General features: G+C 39.3%; 1 protein-coding gene across 2 annotated transcripts in view; it reads left to right on the forward strand.

Moving 5' to 3' along the window:
- The first annotated feature begins 8,248 nt into the window (after positions 1 to 8,248).
- The window catches only part of DDX58 (DExD/H-box helicase 58), a 36,792-nt gene continuing 17,386 nt past the window's right edge, over positions 8,249 to 27,654 (forward strand). For both annotated transcript variants that reach the window (XM_035016508.1, XM_035016509.1), the window contains exons 1-10: positions 8,249 to 8,591; positions 13,390 to 13,524; positions 18,169 to 18,350; positions 19,339 to 19,486; positions 20,525 to 20,647; positions 22,110 to 22,208; positions 22,609 to 22,762; positions 23,302 to 23,560; positions 25,481 to 25,643; positions 27,122 to 27,241. In XM_035016508.1, the coding sequence (XP_034872399.1) occupies positions 8,297 to 8,591; positions 13,390 to 13,524; positions 18,169 to 18,350; positions 19,339 to 19,486; positions 20,525 to 20,647; positions 22,110 to 22,208; positions 22,609 to 22,762; positions 23,302 to 23,560; positions 25,481 to 25,643; positions 27,122 to 27,241 (1,678 nt within the window). In that variant the 5' untranslated portion in view covers positions 8,249 to 8,296. The remainder of the gene's footprint in view (positions 8,592 to 13,389; positions 13,525 to 18,168; positions 18,351 to 19,338; positions 19,487 to 20,524; positions 20,648 to 22,109; positions 22,209 to 22,608; positions 22,763 to 23,301; positions 23,561 to 25,480; positions 25,644 to 27,121; positions 27,242 to 27,654) is intronic.

Consider the following 27,654-nt stretch of genomic DNA (forward strand, 5'->3'; position numbering starts at 1 on the left):
CTGTTATTCTTAGGATACTTAATAAAAGCAAACAAATCCAGCATAATATTGTTTACATACCTCTGCCTAATCAGGTTCTGGTTCATCTTCAGGTTTTCTCTCACCTCACTTGTGCTCTGGCCATCCTAACCTGCTTCAGGTCTGTGGAGGTGCTGCTCCTTGCTAATGCAGAGCCTTCATATGTGGATTTTTCTTCTGCTGGAAACTGAATTCCATCCTAGCTAAAGGAGGCTTCTGGTAAAGTGTGCCCCTCTTCCACTCTTTCCCCTCAATTACTTGCTCCTTTAGTAATCCTGGGCTCTTTCCGTAGTAATTGATGACTAAATGTTCTCTCATCAGTCTGCAGTTCTTTGGCAACTGTATGTATGTGTACTGGTAAATCCCTTCTGTTTTCTTTCACATGACAAGTGCTCGAAGCACATACTGGATGGATGACCAGGTGGTAGGGATTTCAAAAATTGGCCAAGACCTGCTTTCTGCTTTCAGAGGGCCCCACTCTCTGTCAGATTTTAGCCTGACACTGTTCTGTTCATCTGAATTCAGTGTCCACGAGACATTTTATCTTACCTCAGGTTTTCGGTGTTTTTGTGACTTTTGCAACTTTTTTATTAAAGGAAATGCAGCCAAGCATTTGCACTTGCTCCTTCATGAATCTTCAGATTGACGACGGGAAAACTTTTTCTTACTTTCGCTTCCCATTCTCAGGAAGCTCTGTGAGAGCCAATCCAAGGGCCTCCCCAACCTATTTAATGTGTAATAATGATGGGCTGTATGTATAAAGGGGCAACAACTTAATTCAGGTAAGCTGATGGCCCATTCTTACTGGGAGTTCTTCCATCATGGGGAATAATTGCAATCCTCTGCCAGTGAGTATGGATGCAGTGAGCCAGTCAGCACATCCCTAGACTCAGAAAAATTTTCAGAAGGTTCTTCAGGATACCAGAAACCATGTGTAACCTGGTTTGGGTTGTCGCCAGCCCTGGTGTTCCCACCAATGGGGGCAGGGGATGGGAAGTAGAGGAGAAGAGTTCCTCTTCACAAACCAGATTTCATCAGAATTCTGAGCATGGGTCCATTTCTAATATTAAGCTCATAAAGCTATGTGCAATTGAAATGTTAACATTAAATTACTATAATGTGCTATCACTGAGACCAGAACTTAGTACCCCCTTACTTGCAAGGGATAAGTTCCAAGACCCCCCCCCCCCCCCGTGAATGCCTGCAACTAGATAGTACCCAACACTGTCGTATTTTCTATACATACATAACTATGGTATAAAGTTTAATTTATAAGTTAGGCACAATAAGAGATTAACAATAATAAGAATTGGACAGTTATAACAATATGCCGTAATAAAAGTTATGTGAATGTGGTCTCAAAATAACTTGTACTCTTCTTGTGACGTGAGATGGTAATATGCCTACATAATGAGGTGAATGACCTAGGCGTTGTGTTGTAGCATTTGGCTGCTACTGATTGACCTCAAGAGACTTCAAAAGGCTTCCGAATCATAGTTGACTGCAGATAACTGAAACATGAGAAGCAAAACTGCAGATGGGGGCCGGGGGCACTATTATATAGACCTGTCCAGGGATTGATGCCTTTAGAAAAACCTACATGGGAAGCTAAATCATGATCACTGCGTATGTTTCCTACTCTCAAATGGTTCAGAAAAAAATACTACATGCGTAGATGGAGACAGTGATAAAGTGAATTGTGGCAAAATGTTGAAAGTTGAGGGTAAAAATACAGGAAGTCTATTTTCTCTGTAAGTTTGATATAATTTTAAAACAAGCTAATAAAATTGTCTCTATGGGCCTGCAGGTTACCTGTATGTGTCCATCAGAGTTTTCAGTCATGTTTACTCAGCAAAAGGAAAAAAAGTCACAAAGGCAAACATGCAGTAATTATTAAAGCCACTTTGTGAGAAGGAGCCAGAGTCACTAGAGAGGTGTTCTCATCCCATTTATAAGGCCTGGCCTGTTGAGATCTTAGTCCGAGATACACAGTTACAACTGCTCTTGGTTCCATGCTCAGAAGCAAGCTTGTGAGGGGTATAAAATCAAAGGAGAGTTTTTTTCTTAAGTTTAGAATGGAGGGAAGACAAGCTTTCTGGGAAGGAGACCATGGGACAGGAAAAGTTAAAGGCAAAGGAGAGTGGTAATGGATGCAGCAGAGTTCCTGAATGGCAAAGCACAGAACACAGGTAAGTGAATTGGTAATGGATAGAAGCAGAGGCAAATCTTACTCTAAAGTGGCAGAAGAAGGTAATGCCCAAAGAAATGTGAGTAGATATATTTGAGATGAGGTGGTTCACACTGTAAAGCCTGTCTTTTCTCCATGAAGTAGGAAGCAGTGCCAACTTCTGAGAAAGGTGGCTCGTAAGTAAGATTGGGCTTGAGGAGAGGAATGAGAAAATGGCCACTGAGGGGCATGGAGAGAGGGTTAGCTAAGAAACACTGATGAGTGCTGAGGCCTGAGGCCTCCCCTTAAGACATGGCATATTGTATGGGACACCAAGATTTGTGATATTGTCCTGGTAGCATTCAGCACTGTGGGAGTAGAAGCAGAAACTAATGGTGGACATTTAGTATGTGTTCAGTATTTCCACAGTGAATGAATACACGGATGGCTTACGGTTGGAGTTCTGCTGAATGTGACTAATAAAACAACAGGGGCAAGGGAAATTGAGATACTGGTGAGTATGGTTGAATTGATGCATTCTGGTATCTGGGCTGTGTAGGGAAGGAAGTGAAGCTATGAGGTGACCATTATACTTCAAGAACAGGGAGATAAAGCATTTATTTTCCAATGAGGTTCAAGTAGATATAGTGGAGGTAGGTGTAAGAAGACTGAAGAAATACTTGAAAGAGTGCCTAATTCTAGGCATGATTGGAAGTAGAATGGGTAGAGGTGAAGGTGATTGGAATTGATAGTGATCAGTGAGGCTGGAAGTGTACAGGGAAGATGCTGCAGGTGATGGCAGCAGATAAAGGAGAAGAAAAGGGGGCTTGTGTCATGGGTATGACAACTGTGCTTGTGTTCCACTAGAGCGGCTGGCACGTGTACAGATGTAATAAAAACCTGGTAAAGAATTGATTATTTTCTCATTCTGAGTTTTTAGTCAATGCCTGGACCACTTAGGTATTAGAAAACCACACAATAGGACCATTTCAAAAAGTACAGAAAGATCGGTTGTTAAAATGTCATGAAAATTAGGAAATTCTTACTTTACCTGCGAGGATATTGGTGGATGGTAAATCCACTGGATTTGTGCCTGAGAAAAGCAAGAAGTAAGGGAAATGGAAGTCCAGTTAGGCCAAGGTCTGAGTCGATAAATTTATCCCCATAGAAGCTGCAGCTGTGATGTTTGCCACAACATTAGATGATGGACTTTTATATAGACACGAGGGGGCAGAATTAGGTATCTAGTATTTGCCTGGAGTAAGCTGCTTCTCTAAACATCTGCAGTTTAGATAGGTAAACAGTTCTCTCCTAGGGAAAAGGATATCTCTTTGCTTTTCTGTCTGTAAAATTCATTTTTTCATCAAACACCAAGTACATGTGGCCCAAGTCCATGCTGAATGCTAGGGGTATAACAATGAATTGGGTAGGAACCAACAGGAATTTTAAAGAAGGTGGGAATGGAATGATTAGATTTGTTCTTAAACAACCAGCAGTAATGTAGAAGAAAGTTTGGAGTGGGAAAGCTTCAGTGAGACTGTCTAAGAAGCTCTGCAGTAGCTCAAGCCAGAAATCAGAAGGGCCTGTAGAAGAATAGGGATCCAGTGAAGAGGCTGGATTTAGTAAATTTCTGTGGTAGAGTAGACACAATTTGGGTACCATGTAGATGAGGATGGGCTGTAATGTAAGGAAGAGGGAAAAGTCTGGTATGATGAGATTTTTCTTACCCCATGTGAGAATTAGATGCCTGGTGATAATATTCAAGGTAGGAAATAGAGGAATAGGGATAGTTTGGGGAGGACAGTGAGTTCAGTTTGAGAGAGAGCTGCCTACAGCTGCACTGTCCAGTATAGAAGCTACCAAGCACACGTGGATATTACTTGAAATGTGGCTAGTAAAACTGAGGAACTGAATTTTAAATTTTGTTTAAGGACGATTATGGCTGCCATATTGGCCAATACAGGTAGAGAGCATTTCTGTCACCACAGAAAATTCTGTTGGACAGCATGGAGGACATCCAGGCAGATGAATTCCAGTGGGTAGCTGGAACTAGGAGTATGAATCTTGGAGGAGAGATTGGGACTAGGGAGGTGATTTAGAAGTCCCTGGGAAACTAGGGAGTACTAGTGAGGTTGTAGAAGTGGATGAGCTCTCCCAGAGAGTAGAACAAGAAGAGGAGCAGGCGTAAGAAGATTGTAGAGAATACAAGATTAAGGAGGCTGGCAAAAGAAGGAAAGCTTTCGAAGGAGACCCAAGTGTTCCCTCTAGTCCCATATACTTTCTTGCCTCTTCGGTTTTATGTTGTATCTACTAAATATCAAATACGGTGTCCTGCATGCAGTAGGACATAAACAGAATTTCTTTTTTTTTTTATTCTTATGTTAATCCCCATACATTACATCATTAGTTTTAGATGTAGTGTTCCATGATTCATTGTTTGTGCATAACACCCAGTGCTCCATGCAGAACGTGCCCTCCTCAATACCCACCACCAGGCATAAACAGAATTTCTAAGAGGTTAATCTTCATTTTAAATTCTTGGAGCATGTCACTGTTACCTTCATGTGGTCATTGAATCAGGTAATTCTGCTCAGGGTGGAGCAGATTAGGCCACCTACAAGAATATCTAATACCATTTTTAGAATACAGGGTTAAGAAGTATAATCTTTTGACCCTACCCTATCAATTACCCTCTTCCTCTATACTTTCTTCATGCTCAGCTATGATTTTGCAGATTATGTTTAAATCACTCCCTTGCAGTACCCTACAACTCTCTTGCCCTTATGTCTCTCCTTGTTAACATTTCAGGGGTCGGCAACCTTTTCCTGCAAAGGCCATATAGTAAATATTTTAGGCTTTATGGGTCATATGTAGTCTCTGTTGTATAGTCGTTTTTTTTGTTTGGTTGTTTTTGCAACACTAAAAATGTTAAAACAATTTTTAGCTTTGGCCTGTTTAAAAATAAGTCACATGCCAGATTCCGCAGCAATAGTTGGCCTAGCAAGACCTCAGTTTGGATCGACCCAACTCTTCAGTTGTGCCTACATGCATCCTGCTGAGTGTTTTTGAAGGAAATTAGTAACTGCAGATTGGTGTCACCATGGAAACACAATCCCCAGCCTCAACTTCATACAATATGTTAGTGGAATATTTTCTTTAGTGTTCTTGCTCATTGGTATAATGGGTATATTTCATACCTTTTCCTCCTCAAACCTCCCACTTGTCTCTACCACATGCTTTCCATATTGGCGGGGCAGTTCTGGCCAGTGCCAGGTTTGGGCAAACATAAACCCTATTTACCAAAAAGTTACCTCTGTAGCAAAAGGTGTAAATATTGGGAAAAGTGAGGAATTGTAATTTTTGCATTCAACCTACCATAGCATCCATCTTCACTCCATCAGTGGATGAAGCTCTCTTCCTCTAGGCCTTTAGTTCTCACACTTTTGCATGCATCAGTATCACTTGGAAGGCTTGTTAAAACCGATTGCTGAGGCCTACACCCACAGTTTCTGATTCAGGACATCTAGGATGCCATGAATTTGCTTTTCTAACAAGTTTCCAGGTGGTTCTGATGCTACCGGCCTACAAACCAGAGTTTGAGAACCACTGTTCTAGGACATCCCTTCCACATGTGCTCAGGATTTCACTTACCCCCCACTTTAGTAGGAATGTTGATTTTTAAATTATCCTCCCTTTTCCTTTATCTCATGTTTTTTAGTTACTTTGGTACTTAGAACGAGGTCTGTGGACCAGGAACATCAGTATCACCAATGTCAGCTTGTAAGAAATGCAGTCTCAGACCTACTAGGTCAGAATCTGTATTTTAATAAGACCTGTGGGCATTCATGTTTGGGAAGCACTGCCTGTGGATCATTATCAGCAAACAAGCAAGCATGTTCTTGATTTCCTCCTCCAAGCCTGCCCATCTTCCAGTGTTCCATGTTAGTGGATGGCACCACCATTCATGCAGCTGCTCAGGCTAAACAGGAATTCTCCTTGACTTCTTTCTCACATGTCCTACATCAATTCATCACCAAATTGTGTGTGATTTTAGGGTTATATATCCTGCAACTTTACCACTTCCACAGCTTTGATCTTGATCCAAGATGCCCTCATCTCTCACTTGGACTAGTGCTGGTACCAGCTTCTTACCTGGTTACTCGGTTTCTACCCTGTCCCCCGGCAGCTTGTTTTCTTCCAGTCAACCACAGTGATCCTTTAAAAACAGATCTTATATTCCCTTTCAAAATCCTGCCATGGTTCCCCATCATATTTAAAATCAAAACCAAAGCTGAAGTCCTTTTTGTGGTCGGTCAGGGTGTATGTGAACTGCCTTGGCCACCCCTCTCTCTCTCTTTCCCCCAGCCCACTTCACTCTAGCGAGACCGCTCACCTCCTTTTTCTTTTGCAGGCCTGGTTCACTCCTGTTTTTGTTTTTTTGTGTGTGCTTTTTCTTTTTTTCTCTTTTGCATTTTGCTTGCTTGTTTAGTACAATGCTCTTCACCCAAATGACATTCTCTCTCACTTTCTTTAGGTCTTCCCTGATTTAGCTCATCTTATATAAGCAACCCTCATTACTCTTTATTCCCTTATCTTGCTTTATTTCTCCTTCCTGAACTTACTGTTACTTACTTTCTTGCCTGTCTTCCACACTAGGATATAATAAGCTGTAAACCTGTCTTCTCCATTTTAGGCATGGTGCTGCCGTTCTCCTCATTGCTCAAACCAGATGCCTGCAATGTAGCCTTGATATTTTTTTTTCTTTCTTCCTTTCCACTGCCAGTCACTCAGTCCTCTATATCTGAAACATTTCATTTCTTATTCTCCACCGCCACTGTCTTATCTGTGCTCTCATCATCTCTTACTTGAGTCACTGCTCATTGATCTACTTGTTCTGCATAGGAGCCAGAAAGGCTTTACATTAAAAAAAAAAAATCATCAAATTATGTTACTCCTTGCTTAAAATCCTGCAATGTGTTTCTTTATTCCTTGCCTTACAAGGCCCTCTTTACCAATTCAGCAGGACTGTCTGCCATTTATCCCTTGTTCAAGAAGGGATATCCCTTGTTCACTTTTTCTCTTTGACTCATTTGTGCTTTCTGTCCCCCTGCATGGAATCCCTCTCTTCTTACTTTTTTTGTTTTTGTTTTTTTAAAAGATTTTATTTATTTGGTAGAGACACAGCGAGAGAGGGAACACAAGCAGGGGGAGTGGGAGAGGGAGAAGCAGGCTTCCCGCTGAGCAGGGAGCCTGATGCGGCTAGATCCCAGGACCCTGAGGTCATAACAACTGAGCCACCCAGGCACCCCTCTTCTTTTTTGAATAGCTCATTCCTTCTCATTCCTAAGGACTCAGCTGAAATGTGACCGACCCAGAGAGAGATGCCCTTACCACCGTATTGAAATAGTTTTTTCCAGCCTCCATTATTTTGTCGCATGACTCCATTTGCTTTCTTTGTGTCATTTCACTTTTGCTTGAAAGAACTTTTCAGAAAATGAAATGTAAGTCAGACTGGGAAGAGATATTTAGAATACATATATTTGACAGTGGGCTCATATCCAGAATAAATAACTTGTAAATCCATAATACAAAGAAAACTCAATCAGGCAAAAGATGGGAACAAATACCTCACTAAAGAAGATAGATGAATGAATGGCCAATAAATACATGCAAATGTGCTCACATCATTAACCGTTTGAGGAGTTAAAACCACAATGAAACACTGTTTCACACTGACCAAAATGGCAAATTGACCAATGTGTATCTACTGGAGCTCTTACTCTACCAGTGGGGATGCAAAACGGTACATCTATTTTGAAAAACGGGGCAGGTTTCTGTGACGTTAAACATGCACTTACCATAGGACCTACACGACCTGGAGGAAGCAGTTACACCCATACACATTTTTCAAAACCCATGGAATTATACACTTAAAATCTGTGCATTTTATTGAGCCCAAACTTTCCTGATATAAAAGCAAAATGAAAAAAACGGCCCCTCTGGGTGAGCGAGCGCCCACAGGCTGGCAATTCAGGCAGCCAGAGGACGCGAAAGCTCAGGGGAAAATGCGGTCGGGGAGGCGGGGACCTGCGGCAGTCCAGCTGCTGCGGCATGCCCCAGCCGGTTGCTGGTTGCAGTTTCGATTTCCTGTCTGCTCTTGAGATTCCCAAGCGGCTCCACCCCTCAGCACTGGGTCTGAGTTCTCTTGTCAGAAGATCTGTGTCAGCCCGCCGCCACCAGGCTTTCAAGAGAGTGGGACGCGGGCGAAGCAGGGACCCCACCGGGAGCCACGCTGCTAGCATGTCGGCCGAGGATCGGCGGAATCTGCACGCCTTCCAGGACTATGTCACGAAGACTCTGGACCCTACCTGCATCCTGAGCTACATGGCCCCCTGGTTTAAGGACGGTGAGTGGTCCCCAGTGATGCCTGCCCGTTGGAGCAAGGAAACAACTCAGGACTTGCTTTCCCCTTCCTTTTAATCAGCGCGAAGTAGCCCGCTAGGAACGCGGGTGTTGAGGCAAGATCCTCACAGCATTTTAAGACTGGAGATTGCCAGGAGAATTTGAGGAGCCTTTGGAGGTCCAGACGGACAAACAGTCCCAGAGAAGTGCAATGACTTGTGTAGGATTGCACATCTATTTAAGTTCAAAGCTGGGGAGACAAACCATTGTCCATTTCATTTATTTTCTCTAATGGTTATGTCTAAGGTGTCCGGCTTTGTACTGACAGATTCAGGAGTAAGATATAGCCCCCCCCCCTTTTTTTTTTGGCTCTTTAAAATACTTCGCAGCCAAGATTTTGGGGGCAGGATACTGGTGAGGACAGATGTACATAAATGATTACAAAATGCTGTCAGAGCTACAAGGTAATTGACAGTTAACTCTTGCCAGGTCTTATTTGCACTTAGGAATAACAAGCTTGAGAGGGCAAGACTCTCTGGACTGAATGGCTACAGGCTTCACTTCCAGTGTTTCTGTCTAGCTTGTGAGACACCTGATGATGGATGAATGCCACTTTGTAAATTTGAATCCAGGTGCACTATGCTGGAGATGCACAGAGGCTTTGAGGAAAGAGGAAAAGGGAGGTGGTGCTTCGAAGGAGTTGAAATGAGAGGGCATCTGGCAACTCCTTTTCAGGCTCCAAGTGCCTAAATATCTTTCCTGATGTGAGGCAGTTTGGGGAAATTGTGTGAAAGCAGACACGTAATTTGAGTGCCCATTGCTCTGCAAAAACCACAGGTTGTGGAGTGAGGAGTGAAAGAATACCACCAACAAAAGTGGGCTTCTGCTTTCTATTTGTGCTCAGAGAGAGGTAACAAAGTAACATCCTAATGACCACAGAGTAGCTTGGGCCCCAGAAGAGTGTAAGCCCCTTCAGGACATCTCTTTTAGAAATCTTGTCATGAATGAAACACTAACAAACTGGTGTGAATCCCATTCTTTCTTGCACTCATGTGTCGATTCAAGCAACTCATATGTGTTAGGCATTGTGTTAGCATTGGACAGAATTGACACATATTATTACACATATTATCTAATAAGAAGTGTCCTAGTAGGAACTGAGAAATTCATGGTGAGTGTGATAGAAATGGCCCGTAATAGAAGTCAGAGTGCATATGTGAAGGCAGGTTACTAAACAAACCATAGATGACAAAACAGAAATGCTCTGCCAGAAAACTATAGTGTGCTGTGGGAGCGCAAAGGTGGCATACTTTTTAATATATATATTAGTTTTAATTTGTAGTTATAATGCAATCACATTAAAAATACCAAAAGGTAAATAGGGACAGCAAGCTGAAGAACACTATATGTAATACTGTCTTATTTTTTAATGTTAAAGACACCATAGAGGTTTTATTTCCAGCTCCTTCTCAGAGGAAGCTATTGTCATTTAGTTGGCTTACATCTTTCCTGTTCATTTCTTTATACTTTATCATGTGCACATGTATCCATAAACTTTTTTCTTCCTATCTTTTTCTGTTTTCTGTTAGATTGATAAAGTTTCTCCATCGCCCATTTTTTTCTTGGATGCTTTGGAATCTCTGGAATCTATTAGTTAACTTTAATTGTGACAAGTATATTCTATCAGTCAGGATTCAGTCAGGGAGCTGAGACATGAGTGTTATGGCTGGCTATAAACATTTGGACTCATTTTTTTGCCCTTATAAGTGGGAGCTTATCCACACTCTCCTTATGCCCATACATTCCCCCATGCACACACAAGTACACCAATATGTTTAAATTACACCAGCAATAACCAGTATGTCTTTTACCATAATCCTGCTTTCCACATGTTGGATATTGTGTACTAGTTGAATCTTGGGAAAGGAGAATCGAAGCCATGTTTCTTCCGGAGACCTTGCATGGTGACTAGGGTACTGCAGGGCTTTGCTTATTCACATATTATCCAGGATGTTTGAAGGTAGACCAGGTTGTGGGCTACAAATTTTTGGTAGTATCCCTTTGGAGTCAAAAGCTAACTCTTATCCTGGAGGAGCCCTGGGTAGTAATCTGGGAGGGAGCAGAATTCTGAGTATTTATCCATTCCTTCAGTAACATGCTCTGGACACATGCATGAGCCAGGCACTTTGTTGATGATTAGAATGCAAAGATGAAGACAAAAATGAATACAACATGTCCATGATCATAGTCAATGGGAAAAGGTAGACTCTCAAACAGTTACTATATACTGTGCAGTGTCAGTGCTCTAGTCAGAGGCATGTAAAGAGACCAAGAAAGCACAGAAAAGAGATCAAGAAATTCCACCTTGGGAAGCTGAGGATGGCATCACAGAGTGGCCAGCATGGCAAAGGTAATACTGACAGCCAAAAATAGAATTTTCTCTGCATTGGACTCCCAGTACTTTTGAGGAAAGTAGCACTATTTAGAAGCAGTTATCGGGGCCAGGTAGCAGCAGGATGGGCCCGACCATGTGCAGAGTAAAGCTAAACTGCCCCTGATACAGCAAGACAGTTTAACTGGGAAAGGCTCAGCTGTGAGTGGGATATATCTGGGCCTTCATGTGGAGTGTCAGTAATGGCTGGTAGCATGTCTGAGGAAAGAACAAACAGCAGGGAGGCCTGGGAGTAAGAACCCAGCTCTAAGGATGGGGTTTAGGAACAGGATTAACTCTCTTAAAGGAATAGAGTTAAATTGTGTGCCCAGAAAAGTTGGGATAGGTGATAAGATAGGTTGCTTTTATGGGTTGAATTATGTCCTCCCCAAAAAAGATATGTTGAAGTCCTAAGCCCCAGGACCTCAGAATGTGACCTTATTTGGAAATAGGATCTTTATAGAGGTAATTAGTTAAGATGAGATCATACTGGAGTAGGGTGGGATCCTAATCAATGTGATTGGTGTCTTTATAAGAAGATAGCCATGGGAAGACACAGAGAGACAAAGGGAATGTCATGTGAAGACAAAGGCAGAGGTTGTAGTGATGCGGCCACAAGAAAGAGGCAAAGATTTGATGTGCCCACAAAGGCCCACAAAGGCCACCAGCCACTAGGAGCTATAAGGGTTGTATTGTCCCTTAGAACCTTCAAAGGAAGTGTAGCCCTGCCAACATCTTGATTTCAGACTTCTGGTCTCTAGAACTGTGAGAGAATAAGTTTCTATTGTTTTAAGGCCAACCAGTTAGTGCTAATTTGTTACTGCAGCCACAGAAAACTAATATAGATAGCTAAAATTAAAAAAAAAAAAAGTGTTGGCAAGGATGTGTGGAAATTGAAATCCTCATTAATTGCTGGTGGGAATGTAAAATGGTGCAGCTCCTTTGGACAGCAGTTTGATAATTCCTTACAGTGTTAAATGGAGTTACCATATGACCCAGCAATTTCAGTTAGGCATAAATTCAAGATAAGTGAATACATACGTCCACATAAACACTTGTACATGACCGTTCATAGCATTACTACTCATAATAGCCCAAAATTAACTAATGACTAGGTAGACAATATGTAGTGTATCCATACAATGGAATATTACTCAGCAATAAAAAAGGAACGAATGATATAAGCTACAACATGGATGAACCTTGAAAACATTATGCTAAGTGAAAGAACCCAGTTACAAAGACCACATATTGTATGATTTCATTCATTTGAAACGTCCAAAGTGGGCAAATCTGTAGAGACCCAAGTGGATTAATGGTTGCCTGGGTTTAAGGGGGAAGGGAGATGGGAGTGACTGCTAGGGGCTACAAGATTTCTTTTTACAGTAATGACAGTGTACTAAAATTAGATAGTGGTGATAGATCCACAGTTCTAGAAACCACTGGGTTTTACACATTAAAATTGTTAATTTTATTGTTCCCAAGACGGAGACCTTGGCAGAAAAGGAAGCTATCCCTTCCTTTCTTCATTCATTCAGTATACCTTTGTGGAGTGTCTATATTGTGCTAGAACGTCCTCTTCTAATCTCTGAGGATACAGCAGTTAACCAGACTTATTGCTTGGAATTTACATTCCACTGACATTAAGGGGGAAAAAAGGAACACTATCAAATGTCAGGTCATGTGTAGGCAACCATTTGATCATCACTGCCCCAGACATGGAGGTAGTGTACAAAGTCGTGTGACCACCAACAGTTTGGTGGATAGTATTCTGCACCCTGGCCTCATGTTCTGTTTAGCTCCTCTTGCTTTTTCTTTTCTCCCGTATTTCATACTGTCTAAGCAAAAACCTGGAAAGAGGACCACGAAAGCATCTTTTTTATTTCTAACTCTGTTTTCTGAGTCTGGTGTAATTAAGGATGCCAAGGAGTAGTCCTATCCTCACACTTTTGTAGTCCTGCTTTTAATTCAGACTTTTGAACAAGGGAGTATCCAAATGTTGGAGAAGCCTTTGTTCCTCCACCTAATCCAGTGTTACAGTGGTTTCTCCTTTGTTATGGGGATACTTTTTCACACATCATTAAGAGACTCCCTTTTTAAAGGATTGCCATGGAATATGTTCCCAGACTCCCACACCAAACTAGGAGAAGTTTCTAGAGAGGATGGGAGGTGGGAGGGAAGGTCGGTTGGTGAAGAATGGGCATCATCTGCCTGAACAGAGAATTTGCTGCCTTCTCGCAGTTCCTTCCATTGCTGGGATTTGTTACAATCGCCATCCCCATTTGAGAAAGTCTGACAACCCTTTTCAGGTTTTTCTTCCAGTGATTAGTGGTTGTGCAGTTTGATGAGCCACTCTTGCTTCTGTTTGTAGATGAGGTACAGCATATTCAGGCTGAGAAAAACAATAAGGGCACGATGGAGGCTGCCTCACTTTTTCTTAAGTTCCTATTGGAGCTCCAGGAAGAAGGCTGGTTCCGTGGCTTTTTGGATGCCCTTGTTCATGCAGGTTAGTTCATTCTTCTTACTCATGAATCAGAGGATATTATTTGACTGTTTCAGAATGCTGTAAAAGTGAAATGCTATTAATTTTGAGCTATCCTCATGTGTCTCATGTCTCTTAATTGGATGCAATGTAAAGATTATTTTCAGTCACATAATATAATTGCCTACCTGAAATAGCCAAAGGAATCTGCAGAGAGATTATTGGGAGAGTTTAACAAGTTCATTGGATATAAGATTAGTATACAAAAATTAGTTGCATTTCTGCACCATACCCAAAAATAAACTCAGAATGGATTAAAAAACTTAAATATAAGACCAGAAGCCATAAAGTTCCTAGAAGAAAACATAGGCAGTAATATCTTTGACATCAGTCATAGAAACATTTTTCTAGATTTATCTCCTTTGGCAAGGGAAATAAAAGCAAAATTAAACTATTGGAACTACACCAAATAAAAAGCTTTTGCCCAGCAAAGGAAACCATCAACAAAACAAACAACCTGCTGAATGGGAGAAAATATTTGCAAATGACATATCCAATAAGGGGTTAATATCCAAAATACATAAAGAACTTCTGCAATTCAACACCAAAAAATCAAGCGATCTGATTAAAAAATTGGCAGAAGACATGAACAGACATTTCTCCTAAGAAGACATACAGATGGCCAACAGACACATAGAAAGATACTCAACGTCACTAATCATCAGGGAAATGCAAATCAGAACCACAATGAGATACTGAGATACCACGATGATATATCACCTCACACCTGTCAGAATGGCCAACACAACTAATAAGTGTTGGTGAGGATGTGGAGAAAAAAGAACCCTTGTGCACTGTTGGTGGGAATGCAAACTGCCACAGCCACTGTGGAAAACAGTATGGAGGTGCCCCAAATATTAAAAGTAGAATTAACATATGATCCACTATTGGGTATTTACCCAAAGAGAACGAAAATACTAATTCAACGGGATGCAGGCGCCTCTATGTTTATTGCAATATTATTTACAAAAGCCAAGATATGGAAGCAACCAAAATGTCTATCCATAGATGAATGAATAAAGATGTGGTATATATACAATGGGATATTACTCAGCCATAAAAAAAAAAAAAAGAACGAAATCTTGCCATTTGCAACAACATGGATGGATCTAGAGGGTATAATGCTAAGTGAAATAAGTCAGTCAGAGAAAGATAAAGACCATATGATTTCACTTATATGGGGAATTTAAGAAACAAAGTGAACAAAATAAAAAAGAGACAAATTAAAAATAGACTCCTAGATATAGGGAACAAATTGGTGGTTGCCAGAAGGGAAGTAGGTAGGGAGGTAGGTGAAACAGATAAAGGGGATAAAGAGTACATTTATCATATTAAGCACTGAGTAATGTATAGAATTGTTGAAGCATTATGTTGCACACTTGAAACTAATAAAACACTGTATATTAATTATACTGTAATAAAAATAAAGCACTAAAATTAGCTGCATTTCTAGCCACTGGAAGCAAATAGAAAATGTAGTCCAAAATGAATATCACTTAGAATAGTTACAAAAGTTGTGATATATTTAGGAAAAATGTAGCAAAAGGTGTGTAAAGTCCAAATGGAGAAAATGATAAAATGTTATTGAAAGATATTAAAGAAGTCCTATCTAAGTGGAGATATATACCCATGCACATGGAGAGAAAGACTTGATACCATAAAAATATCTGCTCTTTCAACACTGATTTTTGTATTCAATACAATTTTAATAAAAATCCTACATGCTTTTTCATGTGCTTGACAAATTTCTAAATGATTTTAAAATGTAAATGGAAGAATTATGATCCAAGAATAGTCAGGACATTCCTGAAGAAGAAGACTTAAGTAGGCTGGGGTTTCCCCTTCTAAATAGCAAGATTTATGCTAGGCATTGAGACAGCATAACGTTGGTCCTGGCATTGACCAACTGACCAATGAAATAGAATAGAGAGTCTTCAATTAAATTCATATATTTATGAAAACCTGATATATTTGAGATCACTGGGAAAGGAGGATCATTAGGAACAGAGGGGCTTTTAATAAGTTGCAGTGGGCCATTATAAACAGGATAATGTTAAAAACCAAACAAACCCTAAATTACATACCCATGTAAAATAAATTTGTATTCCTTAGCTCATTCCATTCACACATACGCACAAAATGAATTAATAAGAATTAAAGACTTAATTCTAAAAGGCAAAATTTTAACAATTTTAGAAAAGAATATAGAATAATATTTTATAACCTTGGGGTATGGCAGGATTTATGAAACAAAAAAGGTTTTACCCAAACCTTGGGGTATGGCAGGATTTATGGATACAGCATTATCCATAAAAGACAAATTGATATATTTAATGACATTAAAATTAAAAACATCTGTTTGTCAAACACAAAAGAAAGTGAAAAAACAGGCACAAACTGGGAGAGGATCTTTGCAAAATATATAATCACCAAAAAGATTAATATCTAGAATATATTAAAAAGGCCTTAAAATCATTTTGGAAAAGAAAACATCTACAGGGCAAAAGTGTGAACTGACATTATAAAGAATAGGGAGTAAGAAAGCTTGATAAACATATGAAAAGATTTTCAGCCCAAATAGCAATTAGGGAATTGTGAATTAGGAACTCAATGAGATAGCATTTTATTAACTACTAGATAGCAAAACTTAGGAAGTCCAACAATGCTAAGGCTTGAAGAGGATATTTAATCATGGGAAATCTTAAGTGTCACTATACAGAGTGTAAATTAATGCAATTATTTTGAAAAACAATTTGGCATCATCTAATATAGTTCAACTCTCTTGTATCCACCTGTCCAACAGTTTCACTCTTTTTTTTTATTGTGTTATGTTAGTCACCATACATTACATCATTAGTTTTTGATGTAGTGTTCCATGATTCATTGTTTGCATATAACACCCAGTGCTCCATTCAGTACGTGCCCTCCTTAATACCCACCACCAGGCTAACCCATCCTCCCACCCCCCTCCCCTCTAGAACCCTCAGTTTGTTTCTCATGAGAGTCCATCGTCTCTCATGGTTCATCTCCCCCTCCGATTTCCCCCCGTTCATTTTTCCCTTCCTACTATCTTCTTCTTTTTTTTTTAACATATAATGTATTACTTGTTTCAGAGGTACAGGTCTGTGATTCATCAGTCTTGCACAATTCACAGCGCTCAGCGCTCACCATGCACATACCCTCCCCAGTGTCTATCACCCAGTCACCCCATCCCTCCCACCCCCCCCACCACTCCAGCAACCCTCAGTTTCCAACAGTTTCACTCTTAAGTATGTACCCTAGAAAAACTCTTGCACATATATTGCAGCATACACATACAAAAATGTTCATAGAATAATTGTAATAACAAAAGCAAGCAACCAACCAAACAAAACTGGAAGCAACCCAGTATCCTTCAAAAAGAAAATGGATGATAAAATTCTATAATAGTCACATGATGGGTCCACTGTACTGCAGTGACAATGTATGAACGCAGCTACAGACAACAAGACAGCTGAAGCTTTGAAATGTAATAGTAAACTTTTTAAAAAGCAGAGGAAAGTACATTTAGTAGGATGTAATCATGAAGTTCCAAACAAGCCAAACTAAACATGTATTGTTTTTTTAAAGCCTTTATTTTTTTTAAAAAAATTTTTAGATGCTTTGTTTATTTGAAAGAGAGAGAGTGCACATACACACATGAGCAGGGGGAAGGGGCAGAGGCAGAGGGAGAAGCAGACTCCCCGCCGAGCAGGGAGCCCCATGTGGGCCTCAGTCCCAGGACCCATGAGATCATGACCTGAGCAGAAAGCAGACGCTTGACTGACTGAGTCATCCATGCACCCCTAAGCATACATTGTTGAAGGAATCAAGTGTATGCCATGCAACTATTCAAAAAAATGAAGGGAGTGATACATCAAATACAGGATGGTAGTCTCTTTGCAGGGAGGTGAAAAGGTGGGGAAAAAGACGGCACACTCCCACAAAAGTACTGGGAAATCCTAGTTAAGTTGGGTAGTGGGTTCCCATGTGTTCATTTTGTTGTTAGGCTCTTTATAGCCAAATGAAAAGAATATGGGCTGTATAGTCAGACAAATCTGGTGATTTTATTTGAGAAACTTAGATTGAAGCATTCTTGAATTATTACAGTTGGAAATAATTTTTTTTCTCCTCATATTTCCTATTATACTTAATATTCTTTTCTGGGAGTAATGTAGAAGGTTAAGTTCCTAAGAGGCAGGAATTAAGACTTATATTTCCTTTTGCCCACTTTGCTACTTTGCACTGGGAAGATAATAATTTCATGATGATTTAACTCACTGGAAGACAAGTCAGAGGTTGTAGGTGAGGTCCACGGGGCACTTGGAACTAAGACCAAATGTAAGACTTCACATTATCCTAAGTACTTTTTCCTAAGAGAGGAAAAACTTTGTTAGAGGACCTAAAATGTTGGCTGCCTATAATAAATACTGAGTTTGCTTTTTGAAAGATCATTAATTATTGAGGTGATTTACAGATATCTTTTGAGTTCTCTTACTATATACATTCAAACATGATTCCTATGATAACAATCTTAAAATATCTTTTAGTTGGTTTCATAAAAGCCCCCATTTTCTTCTTTCTTTCCAGGTTATTCTGGACTTCATGAAGCCATTGAAACTTGGGATTTCCAAAAAATTGAAAGTCTAGAGGAGTATAGAATACTTTTAAAGCGTTTACAACCAGAATTTAAAACCACAGTTAATCCAAAAGATATCCTTCCTAAAATATCTGAATGTTTAATTAGTCAGGAATGTGAAGAAATTATACAGGTAATTTAATTAATTTATTTAGCAAAATTAATTATAATTAATTTAATTTAATATAAAATACTAAATTGGGGGGAGGTAATTTGAACATGGGAAATGTCTTCTGTTTTCTCCACTGATTTAGACCTGAGAAAGATCATTGAAATCCACAGAAGTCCTCAAATCTAAGGCATAATTACCTAGAATAGTATTTTTAGTTGTGAATTGAGTAATTTTTAGTGTCACGAGTTTTTTTCAGGTTTGCCCTATTTTCAGTTAAAATTATTATTACTTTTGTGAATAATGTTCTATGCAAATTTTAAGTTGAACACTTTAGCAAATAAAAAGAACAAAAGCTGTAGACTCTCATGGTTGAGCATTCAGGCTCTGCACACAAATCTTGTTAGAATCCTAGTTCAGCCATTTACTAGTAATATGATCTTAGGCAAGTTAGTTTCTCTAAACCTATTTCTTCACATAAAATGGAAATAATAATAGTACCTTATTAACATGATATTTTTAGAGGGATTAAATGAGATAATATATGTAAAGTACTTACATATGCCTGGCACATAATAATAAGTGCTCAATAAATTTTAGTTATGATGAATAATAAAAATCACATAGGTCCCATTATCCTGAAAAAATTTTTGTTAATATTTTGTTATATTCTTCCAAATATCTCTCCATGCCAATATACCCATATTTTGAATGGTTGTCAAATGGATTGTTTCCTAATATTGCTGAGGATGATACATATAAGGTCTCAGAGGATGTGAAAACACCTGGCTTGACATAGCAATGCCATGTGTAAAGACAATGACAAAGGAAAGGGTGTCTTAAAAGACACTGTGTTGGATGGGGCAAAAATGGTCATGAATAAGACCTATTAAACCATAGTATACAATTATTTTAAGTCAGGTATTGCTTGAATTGATATTTCTTCAATAAAAACTCATAAAAGGAAAACTTTTAAAATGATTGATTGATCAACTGCAGTTGTCTTGCTTAGGTTTGTTCCAACAAGGGGCTGATGGCAGGTGCGGAGAAAATGGTTGAATGCCTTCTCAGATCAGACAAGGAAAACTGGCCCAAAACTTTGAAACTTGCTTTGGAGATGGACGAGAACAAGTTCAGTCAACTGTGGATTGTGGACAAAGGTAGGATATTCCAGGGAAGAGCTCTGAAAGGTTGGGAGGGTCTGAAAACATGTTCTACCTTTCTCATAGTTCTACTTAGGGTCTCTTTCATTCCTACCTGTCTTTCACTCACCGTCAGAGGCATTTTGCCCTTCAGAGACCCATGGCTACATCTCTAGTGAGAGAGCAGCATGAAATTGAGTTCTGGGAAGCAAGTGGCTACTTGCCTACAGAAGTAATTTGGTTGTGTGTAACCCCTAAAATGGACCAGGGCAAACTGCTCTCATCCAGAATTAACCCATCTGGTCCAAAGGATTTGGGGAAGGCAGAATCTGAGCTCACTCTCTGGGTCTAGATTATCAGAGAAATAGCTTTAAAATTCTAGAGTGAAAGGTTCAAACTCCAGGACTTGCCCCCTTTTCAGAGTAGAATCATAATAGACATAGCCTACTTCTCTTGCCTGAGCCATCAGGAACTAAGCCAGAACAGGATTGAAAAAGGAGTATCTGTGCCATCATGTGATTTCCTGAAGCTAACCTCTGCTCAGAGCATTGTTTTAAAGTCTGAGTTTGGTAAATCAACTGCCTGGTCTTCGCTTGTCCTAGGCTTCTTTACATCACAAGTTGTTCTAGAAAATGTCTATATATATAAATACCCATCTGATTTCTTGGGTTAAGTCAGGAATGGAAGCCATAAATGTCTGCTAAGTGGTGCTTCTCTTCTTTACTGTCTGTGAGAATCACCTGGGGATTTTGTTAAAATGCAGATTCTGACTTAGTAGGGACACAGCCTGCATTTCTAACAAGCTCTGGAAGTTGCTGGCCCATGTTTCACACTTTGAATAATAAAGTCCTAAATGACATTGAAGTTCAGACTGCAAATTGAGACATCACACTCAAAAAGATTCTTTTCATTGTTTTAGAAGGTGAAAGGGAGTGGTTGTGAGAAATTTTAATGGAGCTGAAAATTTTAGGATTATGACCTCTTTGTAGGACTTGTGCTATCAAGACAATCATCAGATTAGATCAAGATTCTAAGATGCTTTTTGGTCTCATACAGATGCAAAAAATGCTGAATCGAAAGTTCTTGAGGATGATGAAATAGAAACTTCTGACATACAGATTTTCTATAAGGAAGAACCAGAATGCCAGAATCTTAGTCAGAACTTATCTCCACCTTCAGGTACCCAGCATTGTTCTTTTCCATAATGGTATTCTTTGGGTATTTTGTGTGGGGACATGGCCTGCAGTGCCCAAAGCCATAGTGTTATGAAAGGGTTTTAAAGGAAAAGTAAGAAAAGATCATTTATCTTTTTTAAAGAAAAGATAATTTATATTAGAATAGATACTTTTTCTATAATGAAAACATATTATTCTCTCTCTTCCAAAGCTATTGTCAGCCTCTTTTATTTTCTTTTGTCACTAAGAACATATGTGCATGTCTACATTGAAAATGCACATAGGGTCCTCCCAGAAACTTAGTGTCTATGAAATCTAAAATCAGCTCTGCTCTCTAAAGAAACACTAATATTTATGAATCACTTGCTCACTTTCCTTTTACTATCCCAGGGCTGCAGTGTAAGTTGATGAAGTTTGTGCACTGCACAAATGTACCCAGCTGAGCTTGAGTGAGGACTGAGATCCTGCCTGTGCTATTTGCCAAACAGTGCACAGAAGGGCTGTATCCTTCCAGAGGGTCTCCTTTTTCTAATTTCACACAAAGGCACTGTATAACTTAGGTATAAGGCCCACCTTGTCTTTCTAGAAGCATGTTTTCATGAGGGGACCAGAAAGTTGCATAATGAGCCACAGTAAAAAGTTTTTTACAAAAGAACATCAGGGAAGACATTCTGATTAATACTGGGTAGTGTGAGAAGAAAGGTGTGATTTGGGGATAACACCACAAGAAGATCTACAGATTACTTCTGCAACCAAATGATACAAGTTTTCTTGTCATTTCAGAGTAAAATCACTGAATGTAAATTGCTTTAAATTTTTCTGACATGTAAGGGACTTTAGTGAACTCACTTAACCTTTTAAGTTCCTTTTCTTTAAAATAGGTTGGAGTCAATAGATGACTTCTAAGGTCTTTTCTAGCAGTAACATTCCATATGCTTATCTGTTGTGGAAAAAAAGCCTCCGGTTATTTTTTGAAACTTCTGGTCCTATTGAGAGAAGATACCATGGGAGAGCCTGCAGAATTATAAAGCATGGTTGCTCTTCAATAAGAGATTGCTCTGGGAATTCATTGTTTATAGTTTGTTGCTTTTCAGAGATCTAGGAGGGATTTGTTGTTTTGTTCCATATAGCATTTCCTTTTAACCAGTGGCCATCTGTCTTGCCCTGAATTAGGCCATTCTTGCTTTAGTTTCTCCTTACTAGACTTCCAAGGTTATTTAAGAAAGAAATCTTTGTGGCTTTTTCAAAGGATTCTTGCCATTGGGACTTTGTCACTGAGGGAGAATTTTGTACTTCACATCAGTGCTGAGGCTGGAATGGTTAACAAGAGTCAAGGATTCTAAATTTTCTTAAATGAGGCCCTTTTTTGCTAAAGTCAGAATTCCTGTCTATTTGATGACAGCTCTTTCCTTGATTCCTCAGAACTGTAACTACTTGGTAATTTTGTTCCTTTTGTATTACATAAGCCTCTCCTACTTGCACCCCACTGAAGCCAAGAAATTACCAACTAGAGCTCGCTTTGCCTGCTAAGGAAGGAGAAAACACAATAATATGTGCTCCTACTGGTAAGTTGATTGCCACTACTTACATGGTTTGTTTCTCTGTTTGCTTCCTTTTTTTTCTTGTATTGAATACTGGGACAAAATGGACAAGTTTCCATTTTTTCCTTGCTCCATATATCTTTTGAGAAAACTTTCCCATTAATATAGTCTCCAGGTATTTTAAGGAACCTGAGGAAGGAAAGAAAAATGCTCTGTTTTAGCTTGCTTTATGCCTTGACTATTTTATTTGCATGTTACCTAGGAAGTAACTTGATATTTTTCTGTCCTGGTATAAATTCTGTCGACATTCCTAGTTTATTAGTTGGTGCAGTGGTTTTAGGGGAGCCAAAAATAATTACCTTTCTATAGAAATATTTTAGTATAATATCAATTACATGTTTTCTTTTTCTTTGTATGTTAAAAGGTTGTGGAAAAACGTTTATTTCCCTTCTTATATGTGAACATCATCTTAAAAAATTTCCACAAGGACAAAAGGGGAAGGTTGTCTTTTTTGCTATTCAACTCCCAGTGTATGAACAGCAGAAATCCGTGTTCTCCGAATATTTTGAAAAACTTGGGTAGGTATAACAGTTGGTCCCATTTCTTTTTCTCTAGCTTCATTTAACTGGTGTGTATTCAGCTTAGTTTAATTTTGGAAAGCTAGGATTCAAAAATTTATAATAGATTTAGCTTTTATATAATCTAGATGTAATTAATTTTTCATGGATGCAAGTCTCTTTTGTTAGGTATGCTTGAAATCCTAAACTCCTTTGGTTAGCTCTTGCAGAGTAAGTAAATGACTTGAGATCAGTTTTACATTTAAATGACACATTTAACTTTTTAATGATTTTATAACTTCTTTAATATTACTCTTTCCTTTAAGTACTATTTTCTTAAGACTTGAAGGAATTAACATACTCTACTAGCAGTTTTAGCTGGCTTGCAGCTGTTGACCATTTACTATGTGTATGGCTCTGTGCTAAGCACTTGTCTCCCATATATTCCTTTTGGAGTTAGGGAGAACTTAATCAGTTAATGCTCTGACCTAGTGTTTCATGTCTTTATGGTTCCTCATTCACATCATGGTTGGTAATAGGGAATTTCTGTCATTTCCCAGGTACAAAGTTGCAGGTGTTTCTGGAGCAACATCTGAGAATATCTTAATGGAACAGATTGTTGAGAACAATGACATCATCATTTTAACTCCACAGATTCTTGTGAATAACCTTAGAAATGGGACTATTCCATCACTCTCTGTCTTTACTTTGATGATATTTGATGAATGTCACAACACTGGTAAACACCATCCTTATAATATGATCATGTTTAATTATCTAGATCAGAAACTTGGAGATTCTTCAGACCCACTGCCTCAGGTATTTCCAGAGTCGGGTGGATTCCTCAGAAGAGCTATAACCATCTTAAATCCTATTTACTTACTCTACTGACCACATTGAGGATGGTCTTCTCAGGTCCTAAGTCCATATTGTATAGTTCATTAATTTTTATTTGTTCATTCACTTATTCACTTAACAAATATGCATTAGGTGCCCCCCTGTGTTATCCACTGTGCTAGGCACTGGGGATACAAATATAAAAAGACATAAATCTCAAACAGTTGAAGTTTCATGGGGAGCCAGACATGTAAGAATTGTGTCATAATATATGGTGATGGCACACTATGGAGATGGGTACGGTGTAGTCAGAACAGAAATGAAAACTCGTAAGTGTGCTGTGAAAGTAAGACAAAACGCAACAGAAGTTAGGTAAAAACTAACAAGAATGTACAAGGTAGATAACTGGATGGTTTTCAGGAAGCACTACTGTGTGTCCAGAGGCACAGAGGTATGAGAGGACATGGTGTGCCCAAGAGTCCTGAAGGTCTTACATATCATTTGAGTGTAAAATGTGAAGTGGTAAATAGCAATAGGTGAGGCAGAGTGGGATAGAGGGAATGATCGATAGAACAAGATGTTAGGAGAGACCAGAGGGTATGGGATAAGTAGGCAGGAATGTGCATTAGTAGAGAAGAGCAGATGGGACACCATTTTTGGTGTCATCAGAGGTGAGGGTGTGAGAAGAGTCAAGAGAGAGAGTAGTAGTTCTTAGATGGGGACAGGAAAGGTAGGGAATCCCTGGCATTTAATCTCTCTTTTCTCTTATGTGTAGAAGAGGTAGACAAATTATTTGCTGAGAATAATCAAGATAGGAATGGGGGAAAGAGCTCAAGATACATGGAGAGAATTTGAAATGAAAGAGAGAACTAAGAGGAATATATAGAAGAATTTCTTGGTTACATTAAGGATCCAGATGAGGTTGGAAACCCTGAATTTATAGTATACCAATATCACAGTACCTAAAGTTCTCTAGCCCTAATAACTACCTGTTTAGGAAGCATAGGTTAGAAGAAATTCAGTATGGTACCCATAGACAAAATTCAGTAGCAATCACATTTCTTACAGCTTTTTGTTCTAGAAAAAAAATTGGTGGTTGATTAGATTCCTTGCTAATGAGTCAATTATTCAGTGTTTACTGAGTGGCTATTCAAGGAAGACATAAATTATTAGGTGACCATTAAGCTAATTTTTTTTTTTTTTACAAATGTTATCTTACTGAATTCACACACCCACCATTTTATTTTATTTTATTTTATTTTATTTTATTTTTTTAAAGATTTTATTTATCTATTTGAGAGTGAGAGAGCACAAGAGTGGGGAGCGGGAGAGGGAGAAGCAGACTCCCCGCTGAGCAGGAAGCCCGATGCGGGACTCGATCCCGGGACTCCAGGATCATGACCTGAGCCGGAGGCAGTCGCTTAACCAACTGAGCCACCCAGGCGCCCCACACACCCACCATTTTAAATAGCTATTGTTTCCCAACTTTAAAGAGAGCTGAAGATACTTGTCCAAGAATCCACAGCCAGTGTGACATGGTTGCGTTTAGAATGAAGTTGTGTCTGATTTGGTCCCTTTCCTTTTAGTATGTTGTTCTGCATATCATGTAGGACACAAGGGTAGAGAAGAAAGAAATCCTGCCTTGAAATGGTTTTTGCTCTTGGTTTCTTTGCTAATTCGTGTTCATTTGATAAGTTGTGACTCCTGCTTTGCCTAATGGGGACCTTTCCATTTGCAGTGTCATAGAGAATATCAGGGAAAAAATTAGTTTTCTTACTCTTTAATTAGTAAAACAAACAAACAAACAAACACCCCTACTTTAGCAGGAAAGGGTTGCATGGGGGAGTGTGGAAATGGCATGCTGTTTTCCAGATGTCTGACAATTTGGAATGATCCTCACAGGTCATTGGGCTGACTGCCTCGGTTGGCATTGGGGATGCCAAAACCACAATGGAAGCCATAGAATATATCTGCAAACTGTGTGCTTCTCTTGACACATCAGTGATAGCAACAGTCAAAGACAACTTGGAGGAATTGGAAGAAATTGTCTATAAGCCCCAGAAGTGTAAGTGGAATCCAGTAACAAGCCCTTTAGAACTTCGTTGCCCTCTGCTTTTCCTAGTTCAGAGACATTTGGATGAATACTGAATTTTTACCTTTTCTGTTTGGTAGAAAATATTTAACCCCAAACTTGGGAAATAATTACATTTCATGCCTCTTTCCTCAATCAAACTCTGTCCTCAAGCAATGGATGAACCTCAAGAGTGTGGACTGTTGAAAGCAAACATTCTTACTCTTCAGTTTGATAAAGTTCTTTTTTTGTTTTTGTTTTGTTTTTGATAAAGTTCTTATAAGGATACTAACAATGAGAGAGACAAGATGAGAAAATCAAAGCATGTAAATGGCCAAGAGCTGGGCTCAGTCCTTCCCTGAGTTGCACACCTGAGGAGGATACTGTGTGATCATTCATTATTTGAATAATGTATCTGATGATATGGGTTGAAATGAAATTAATCTGAGTTCATATTTTTCCTCAGCAGATCAATATGATTTTTTAAAAAGATTGACCAGCAAATGTTTACTAAATTCCAATGCTATACTAACCCAGCAAGAGACAGCAGAAGAGGAGACATATATGCCTTCATCCTTGCTCTGGGGATAGTGTATGACTGAATGAGGCATCGCAAACACACATTAAATAGCCAGGGAGGGGCAATTCAGTTCCTTCCTGGGAGTTGCCTGTAAGGAGTTTAGGGAAGGTACCCAATCTAAACTTTTTAGTACCAAGTACAAACTTCTTTGGAATCCAGTCCCCTCTGCCCTCTGTACTTCATTGCCCCCTCCTATAAGTCTAACCATGCTGCATTCCTCTGGGCTCCTCAAGTGCATTTCCTTCATTCCTCTTTCCCTAGTTATCCCCCAGCATTTCCTCCTTTGGAAGAATTAGAGATTTCCTTCCTTGTGCCCCTTGACACCTGGCACATACTTACATTATGGCAGTTTACTGTGGTTATTTGGCTAATGTACCTTTCTCTCCCCTGAGAACACAGACCTCTCTGGAGCACAGACTGTGTTCTTTTCAACTGTTTATCACCAGAACGTGCCACGTGGTAGGCAGTTATTAAATTTCTGCAGAAACAATGCAATAATGAATTTTAGGAACAGTGTGAGCGCTTCTGGGGGTTGGGTGGGAAAGGAGAAAATCAAAGAAGAGAGGGTTAAAAAGTGTTGTACTTGCAGAGATAAGATGGATACCACCCTTGTCAGAGTAGAGGCTCCATGTTGAGTAACAGGAAAACCAGAATGAGAAGTTGGATTAGACCCAGACCATGAAAGACAGAGATGTTAGAATCTGTACATTAAGCACTCGGGAGCTCTTGCAAGGTTTTTGAGCATTTGATACATCATTTAGACTACCACCCTGTGAGCTTGGGGCCTCAGGTCTTGCAGAAGTAACAGAGGCAGACAAAGGTGTGCAGATGCCTGCTTCGAACTATGATGTGTTCTTCCTGAAAAATACTCACTTTGTTTTAATGGCTTTAGTTTTCAGGAAAGTGGAATCACGGACTACTGACAGATTTAAATGCATCATATCACAGCTGATGAGGGAGACAGAGAGTCTGGCAAAGAATATCTTTGACAAACTCGGTACCGTAACTCTCGGTGAGATAAATCTCATTTTGTATTCTCTCCATTTAGGAATAACCATATATTGTTCACTAGTGTCTTTTTGCATTCTCTTCAGTTCAGACAGGGTCAAGACCGTAATCAAGAGGTTAACTTTCCTGATTATAGGTTATTCAGGAAACCTGTAAGTCCTCCTTTAGTCTCTCTTCCTTTTTTTTTCTTTTTAAATTCAAAGTAAATCTCTGGACATACATACCTGAACAATACCATATTTAAATCAGTTCATGGCTTTCAAATTAGCTAATTTGAAAAGTTCTAAGTTCTGACTTCCCCATTTATATGAATGAAACCACCATTTCCCTGATGGCTCAGATTGCAACAGGCAGTGATCTTCGATTCTTCCTCTTTTGAGACTCTCTCATGAAGTTACCAAGTTCTCTTCTCTCTTT

Source organism: Mirounga leonina, unplaced genomic scaffold, assembly GCF_011800145.1.
Source record: "Mirounga leonina isolate KUSES-001 unplaced genomic scaffold, KU_Mleo_1.0 Mir_170, whole genome shotgun sequence".
Classification (NCBI taxonomy): Eukaryota; Metazoa; Chordata; class Mammalia; order Carnivora; family Phocidae; genus Mirounga; species Mirounga leonina.